Source organism: Cicer arietinum, chromosome 8, assembly GCF_000331145.2.
Source record: "Cicer arietinum cultivar CDC Frontier isolate Library 1 chromosome 8, Cicar.CDCFrontier_v2.0, whole genome shotgun sequence".
Taxonomy (NCBI): Eukaryota; Viridiplantae; Streptophyta; class Magnoliopsida; order Fabales; family Fabaceae; genus Cicer; species Cicer arietinum.
In genome coordinates this window covers 10,498,260-10,506,523 of record NC_021167.2, presented here as the reverse complement: position 1 = coordinate 10,506,523, position 8,264 = coordinate 10,498,260, and the positions used below count along the sequence as shown (strand labels likewise).

Genomic DNA, 8,264 nt, shown 5'->3' with positions numbered 1-8,264 from the left:
CTCAAAAGTTAAATAATGCTAATTAGCTTAGCCATGAAAACAACATTTTGTTAGTATCATTTTGTTTTTAATTTTTTATTAAATACATTAATTTTTTAATTATTTTTTTTACTTATATATTATTTCAGAGAAAGTAACATTATTTGGGATGGTATCAGTCAAGCCACCTCCAACATCTCACTTATGACATATTGATTTAAATTTCATTAAATTAATCAAATATGGTTGATGTGAATTCAATTGAGATTGTGTTGTGGTCGTAGAAACATTAAATGTTATATTAATTATTTAACTAGTCAATTATAGAATGACAATAATCAGTTATTTAATATTATTATTAATATATATTATGGTTTATTATAGTAAACATCAAATATTTGATGAATGTATGTTGTATTTTGTTTATATATATACTGTGATGTGTTGGACCATTCTATTAAGTTCAATGAGATGTCAAAGTCATTTAACTATTTAAATGTGTCTCATTCAATTATTAACTTGCTGTTGAGAACTCTAGATAATATCCAAGGTAAATAACTACTTATTCAACAACTCTAGACAACAATGAGGATAATTCAGAACTTATATGGTACAAATCTAATTTTCTTAAGAACATTAAGATGGCACATGGATGATTATCATTCATTTGATTGTAGATATACTAAATTATGTAAGTGTAATGTTCTATTTTGAAAAATTCAAAATATCAATGAGAAAAAAAAAGTTTTATTTCGTAATTAATTCCTCTTCTTCATCCCCTTATTAATTTTAGAACCATAGTTTTCATAGTCTTAAAAGAAAAGAACCTAATATTAAGTTATGGTCACAAAAAACACATTGATGTCATGATCTAAACTTATGCCTCTACCATCTTTGACAGCATCTAAGAGACTAACACAAACAACAAAACAAATAATTAGCAAGCAGCTGAAGAATATCCTCTTTGTTATTTTTCCTTCTAATGTTGTTTCTTTTTTTTACTGAATTTTTCCTTCTTGTGTATTAAATTTGCCTATCAAATGGTCCCAATTGATTACATATGGTGGTGGACCATGATGTCAATATCTTGCAGACAGGATAATGTAAACTGTTCTGCACAACTCATGTGTTTGTCTCTTGTAACACACAAGGTCAAATAACAAAATTGAGATCACGGTAAAATTAGTCTATTTATTTTAAAATTTGTTAGTTTTAGTTATATTTTTATTTTGTAATTAAAAAAATCACGATGTAATATATTTATGTGTAATATGATGATGTAGAATAATTAATACTCATCAAATCGCAAAAAACTTATAAACACTTAACTTTTAACTTTAAAAAAAATTATTTTTGTAATTTAATTAATAACATATAAATAATTAATGTATCTAGATTATTCTATATTATAAAATTGTTTGCTACATTATTTAAAATGTCAAATCGTTAATTTTTAATTAAAAAATATTTCCTCTGATTTTAAATATAAGCAAACAAAATAAAATATAGTATTTAGTAGTCCAAAATATAAATAAATTTTAATAATGTTTACTATATTAAATATTATTTTTTCCATAATATCCTTCGTTTAATTTAAACTATTGTACTCCTATTTTTAATGTCATAATTAATGCATCTATGTTTATAAAGTATTTTAAGGGTAATTTTGGAAGTTGATTTATTTATTTTTCAATACCAATAAAATTTGGTTGATTCTTTAATATGTACGTATCATTTTTTTTTAATACACAACTGGAGGGGAGTATAAGGGATAAATGAAATTATCGACTTTTAAAATAGAAAAACTAATTCTGTAAATTTGTGAAAATAAAAGAAACAAAACTGTAATCAAAGTAACAAAAATTTAACTTCTATTTTTATGACCAAAATATTATTAACTAAAACTCTCATAAACTTCAAATGAATAAAGCCCCAAGATACACTACATAAACTACTATGTCTCATCGTATGTGTCATTTTAGTAAAAAATAATTGTCTCAAAACGAATATCATTTTCAATTTTCAATGTAACTTTAATTATTTTTCTTTTTATGTGTTTTTTCATCAATAATTAAGATGAGTAGTTTATTAAAATAAACTTTTTAAATTATTTTATTTTTTAATATTTTTGCAAAAACTTTAAATTAGATAACGTGGGTTTCTCCAAAAATAAATATCCTTAGATGTTTTATTTTAACAAAGTGTTTGATACACGAGTTAATATTTCTATGAAAATTAGTAGATATAAGAATGGCAAAACAAATTTGCACCAATGAACATTATAAAAAATGTCTTTTATTGTTGGAAATCAAGTTTCTCTCAATATGTAGTACTTTTTACATTTTTTGTGGGGGTGTATTGTAATAAAGCATTAATTTGATTTATTATGATTGATTAATTTGTGTGGCTCCATGTAAAAGATTGTTTTGAATACCTAACAGTAAAATAGTTAAGGATTCTATCGTACACTCCCACGACCACACTCCCACGATTGTATCTATTACCTCTCAATCAATTAAAATATACAATTTTGTCTTTTTAATAATTTATAATAAGTTTTAAAATTGATAGTTTTAGAAATTTCAAATTTTTGAAACTTTCGAAAATTTCAAATTTTGAAAATAACGATTATATTTCGAAAGTTTCCAAATCTAAAAAGTTTTTAAATCTAGAAAGTTTCAAAAGTTTTTAAATCTGAAAAGTTTTAAAAGTTTTCAAATATGGAAAGTTTCGAAAATTTTCTATTTCGAAAGTTTTGAATTGTTCGAAAATTTTAAAAATTCTGGAATTTTTTATTTCGAAAATTCTTTAAATTGTCATTTCAAAACTTTTGAATATTCTGTAAATTTTATGTTTCGGAACTTTGAAATTTTCGAGTGTCATTTACTTTTAATTTCAAAGGTGTGTTTTCTAAAAAGTATATTTTCGTAAATGACAAAATTGTATTTTCACGTTGATACGGGATGGCAGGTACAGCTGTGGGGTGCATGATAGAATCCCCAAAATAATTTTTTCATGGAAAAGTAAATATTAAATACATTCATGTGATTGTGTAATTTTTTATTAAATTAATTAGTACTAAAAGTAGAGTGAAATGTATACTCTAAAGACTAATTTTTTTTAATATTAATTAAATAAAAAGTATAAATTTAAGTCTTAAAAATATTTAAAGTCTAAAGCGGTAGCTTTGTCTTCTCCTTGAGCCGGACATTAGAACATATCACTAACATGGTTAGTGATAGAGCTTGTCAAAAAAGTCCTCAACTTTAATGTCCCATCAAATTTTTCTTTTATTAGGCTCGCTATCAAAATAATTTTTATAAAGTATCGGCTCATTATTTCATGGGGCTTAAGTGAGGGGACTCATGAGGCTTATAGACCCCCAATATTTTGTTAATTTTGAGATTTTTTTCTTGAAAAATTTTTGAAACTTATTTTTTTTTCTCAACAAATTATGAGAAAAATAAATAAAAAAGTTCTCAAAAAAAATTGTTTTTTTTTTTCTCGAATAAAAAAAAAAGATTTTGAAAAAAATTGTAAATAACTTTTTATCGAAAAAAAATCAAAAAATTTTTATCAGTGAAAAAATTAAAAAATAATTGTCAAAATTTTTTTTCAAAAAAGAGATCGATTTTTATTTTTTAAAACGTGAGCTCATAGGCCCGCAAAATTTTAAGGGTTTTTAGTGTTGGGGGCTATCTTTTTAGAGGCCTTTTACATTATAAATTTTTTTGGCCTCTCCAACATGTGGGCTGGAGCGAATAATTAGGGATTTGTCAAATTGACAGCTCTAACTACTGAGTGACTAATAAGTACTCTCTCCATCTATTATTATAAACAAATAATAATTTTCATGAGTATTAATTAATTTTTAAAATTTCATATAAAATATAAGTCAAGATTAACTAAATTGTCCATTTTAAATGTATATTTATTCAACTAGTTACATTGAATTAAATGAATGATATATAATAAATAATTATATTAAATTTTTTCAAAGTAATTTTTTTAAGTGATATTTTAAAAGTAGTTAATATAACAGTGACTCATATTTGCCTATCATGAAAATATCCTTGCATATAATGAAGGTCGTTGAATAGAAACTTGGTAAAATATCCTTGTATGCAATCCATTTTCTTGGTGCCAAATACTTTCACTTAGAACACAAAATTTTGACAAATAAATCACACATAAAAGAGTTTTGAATACATAAATTTTAATTAATAATTATTCTATTTAAGGTTTATATTCTAACTTCTCAAATAATTTTTTTTTCTACTAAAATTTATTAATCACTTAGCCTAAATTAAGCAAGATATACCTCTATACTAGCCGTTTTTATCAATCGACATAATGGACAAACATTGACAAATGCATCACAATCTTTACACAAACAAAGGTGCCTACAAGGCATCAACATCACACAAACCTCATTTTCTTTGCATGATTTGCAAGAAAGATTATCCATGTCTTGGTATCTCTTGTAAATAGATTTCATCGCCGCACTCGAAACGTTCGACGACGCAACATCGTCGATTTCGCTGTCTCCAAACCCTTCCTTTCCATATGAAATTGCTTGTTGAAGGTTGTTCCTTAACACATTCACAACTGATTCATTATACTTTGCTCTATAATGCCAGTTTTGTTTTTCAATTGCCACTTGCTTTATTCTCTCTGTTAGATGCTTGTTTTTGAGGTTCATGTTCTCTATCTCTGCATCTTTTTCTTTTAGCTTCTTATTGATATCTTTCTCAATGGAAGTTAGGAGATAAGTCATGTGTTTTTGCTTCATATCACTTACTCCTTTTGACAATTGTTCCTTCTGTAAACAATGCAAATTAAGTAAAACAAGAATCATACAAAATTAATATTTTATCATAAGATAACATATGTTAATATGAAAAGAAATTTTCAAAATATTTTGAATGTGAAAATTTTGAATCCTATAGACCTCTAACCATCAAGACCACAAACTAAATCAGCGCCGACAATCAATATATACAATCAGAAGATTGGCACACACTCCAATTAGAGAGGTCTCAAATTTTTCCGATACTATAGCTTAAACTTTAAAAAATTGCACTGATATCCTTAATTTTATATACTGACCACTCTAAAATTTTATATTTGAACCAATTTTGTGATTTATATTACTAGTTACTATTAGATCTTTCGTTGATAATCAAATAATATTTTTTATTAAGCCTAATTTTTTAGATTCGAACATAGTCTCTATAAAAACAATAAGACCTTAAAAAAAAAAAACCAAAGATTCATATTGATATGTTACCTGAAGTTTAATATATTGGTCCAACTCTTCTTGCTGTCTATCAAGTTCAGTTCTGATATTGTCACCAAAAGACAATATGATAGAAGATGTGGCAGTTATTTTGCCACTAGCAGAAGTAACACTTGAGTTAAGCTCATCATCATCATATGAAAGTCTCAATCCTGTTGACACATAGTTAGGATTCAAAATACTTTTTGATCTGTCAACATTGTCTTCAAATATGTTGTAATTTAAGGAAAGTTGAAGTCTTTGCTGCTTTGAGATATCTTCCAAAATCTTGCTTTGCTTATTTGGCAAAATCGTGGAATCGATATGCTCGCTTTCGAAGTTTACTAGATCAACGTTACATCCAACTTGTACTGCGACACACATTGCATATGGCATCGATGTTATTAAATAGAAGCTATAGCGTTATTGCATAGTAGAATTTGAAAAAATCGTTATTGAACTATTATATACTATTTAGCACAAAGTTTTGTGTAACAGAATTTGAACAAACTGATATTTACAGCGATTAATAGTTGAAAAATGGAATGCAACAATCAACACTAAACAAAAATAAACATAGATCATGTACTACAAATCCTAACTAGGGAAACATACCTTAATAATATCATCTTCCATCCCTATTAAAAAAGTGGAATTGTTGACACATAGAAGATGAAAATGGTACTTAATATAAAAAAATAAAAAAAAATTACAAAACATAGTTTAACAACAAGTGCATAGCATAAAACACATTGAACCAAACACATATCCTACCAAAAGTTAAATTCAACAAAACATATATATACCTTAATGAACAAACATTCCATGAAAATTTCGGTTATCACACATGATAAAAGGAAGAGAAAGAAAATACTCACAATTTTCAAACATTTGCAAATGGTTTGCTGCATTATTTTGACACTGAAATTGAGTCTCATCTAAGAATTCAGGAAGAACGTAGTTTTCATTGTTTCCCCCAAACATTACCCTATAAAATGAAATTGAATGACTCAATTTATATATATAGCTTAAATTATGAATAGGCAACATCAAATACTCCAACATCATTAATCAAATCAAAACAATAATTTAAACTAAATATTAGGAGATTACAATATAACATAAAATGACATAAAAAAAGTTATCTGGATATTGAGAACCTTTGTTGATTGATTGTAACTTTGTAACTCTCTTGAAGTGGAAAATAAAAAACTTCAATCCAATTAAATGCAAACCATTAAAACCAACTCAACAATCTAAAAAGACAAAAAATTTACAAAATTAAAGGATGGAACAAAATTTTAGACAAAACCCCATCAAATATAAATACCTTGAGATTCAAAATTTTCTATCACAATAGAAAAATTAAGTTGCTAAACAAAAGGATCTCAAAGAACAAAGATGAAAGTGAGATGAGACAATTAAAAATGATATTTCATAAGAAATGAAGAGACAATTATTAATTATATTTAATTTAATTACAATGCATAGAAATTTAAAACCATTTCTTTATCGTGTGACTATATAATTGAAATAATGATTTTTTTTTTTTAGTTTATATGGTTGTTGTGTTTTGTTGGGTAATTAATTAGATAATCCAAGGTGAAGAGGAAGACACACCACTCTTTTCGGAATTCCACTAAAAACATTACTATTTGTGTGTCATGAATGACATAATACATATTAATTTACATTGAGTTAATTTCGTGTACTAAATTTTGCTTTGAATAATCTTAAAAGACATTTTCTATTGTCAATGACGTACTACAAATTTGTAATTTAATTAACATATTTATAAATCTAGAGAAACCAAAAAATATATATTGTTTTTTATGCACTTTTATAAAATTATAAAAAGGTTCTCTGGTTTCTAGTAAAAAGGTATCATTAGAGGCATCTCAAAAGCTAAATCAAATATATTAAATCCTTAATCAAACACATTGATGAGAAAATTAAAAATAAATTGATCTATGTATTATAAGTTGGATATGTGATCGATTTGATCATGTCATAAAATTAAACATATTGAATCAAATGTGATATTATTGAAACAATCAAAAAATGTTGAGAAATAAATCAAAAAATTAATTTTAGTGTAGATTAAAAAATAAGAATGTGCTTTACCATATGATTGATAATGTATTAGTACATGATGAATTACCATTATATGAAGAGTTCTCTTTTTTTTTTTTTTTTTTTTTTTTATATATATAACTTTTAAAATACTTATTGATTCAACTAATAAGTCATTATTTCGACATATTGAATTAATATACATAACATACATGTAGATTTTATTTGTGAAAAAAAATCGAAGAAGAAAGTTTTCTAAACCTACTTTTCATTTGACGGTTTAAAAGAAAGAACAAGATATTCAAAAAATAAAGGATTATAAGTTTAACTCTTCACCAATATTTCTATCACTAAATACAAATATTTTTAAATAAAAAAATCTAATAATTGAATTACACCCTTAAGCATAATAGTGTGTCCAAAACCTTAGGTCAACAGTAGCATATGAATGAGCAATGTAATCTTTGAAAGAGAGATAGAAAAAATGATGGATCCATGAATTTTAAGTTATGGGGCTATATATATACTAAAGATAAAAATATAACAAAATGCATTTTAAATAATAAATATACATCTCAGTCTATAGTATACTTGCCTCTGAATATATGATCTCAATGGAATGAATATGCATTCTTATACACATTTAGTAATTAATGCGATAATGCTATGGCTCCTTTTTAGTAAAGTCGTGATTCGTTTCTCAATTCTCAACACCTTACTTTTTGAAAGAAAACAATTATTGTCATAGTAAAATAATTGTATACAATTAATGTTGCTTAATCTCCTATGTCCAAAATTAGAGTGTTTTAAATAAAATAAAATAAATGAAGACACGAATGGGCTTTCAACAAAAGTGAGTGGGTGCACGTACACATCCTCACATTAATGTAGATATACCATTGTTTTATCATTCTTTGACAATTACACATAACTA

The 8,264-nt window shown here is 25.4% G+C and overlaps 1 protein-coding gene across 3 annotated transcripts; it reads right to left on the bottom strand.

Annotated features, from left to right (window-relative positions):
- Positions 1 to 4,092: 4,092 nt before the first annotated feature.
- Positions 4,093 to 6,725, bottom strand: LOC101495063 (E3 ubiquitin-protein ligase BOI). Of its 3 annotated transcripts, none has more exons than XM_004489770.3 (4): positions 6,588 to 6,725; positions 6,136 to 6,245; positions 5,270 to 5,628; positions 4,093 to 4,801 (listed from the first exon to the last, which is right to left on the bottom strand). In XM_004489770.3, exons 2-4 carry the CDS (start codon positions 6,239 to 6,241, stop codon positions 4,286 to 4,288), a joined length of 981 nt encoding a protein of 326 aa, XP_004489827.1. In that variant the 5' UTR covers positions 6,242 to 6,245; positions 6,588 to 6,725; the 3' UTR covers positions 4,093 to 4,285. The 3 variants fall into 3 exon arrangements, with proteins under 3 accessions (XP_004489827.1, XP_012568217.1, XP_004489828.2); XM_012712763.3 differs by lacking the exon at positions 6,588 to 6,725 and adding an exon at positions 6,418 to 6,573; XM_004489771.4 differs by lacking the exon at positions 6,588 to 6,725 and having other exon boundaries at positions 6,136 to 6,402.
- Between the last annotated feature and the right edge of the window lie 1,539 nt (positions 6,726 to 8,264).

What these genes read in the sequence shown, in the direction of transcription:
- LOC101495063 (XM_004489771.4), bottom strand. Translation starts at nt 6,325, where the DNA reads ATGATGTTGGAGTATTTGATGTTGCCTATTCATAATTTAAGCTATATA. An exon ending in TTTGCAAATGTTTGAAAATT is followed by an intron (nt 5,629 to 6,135) that starts GTGAGTATTTTC and finishes TGTGTGTCGCAG; the next exon opens with TACAAGTTGGATGTAACGTT. An exon ending in ACCAATATATTAAACTTCAG is followed by an intron (nt 4,802 to 5,269) that starts GTAACATATCAA and finishes CATTGTTTACAG; the next exon opens with AAGGAACAATTGTCAAAAGG.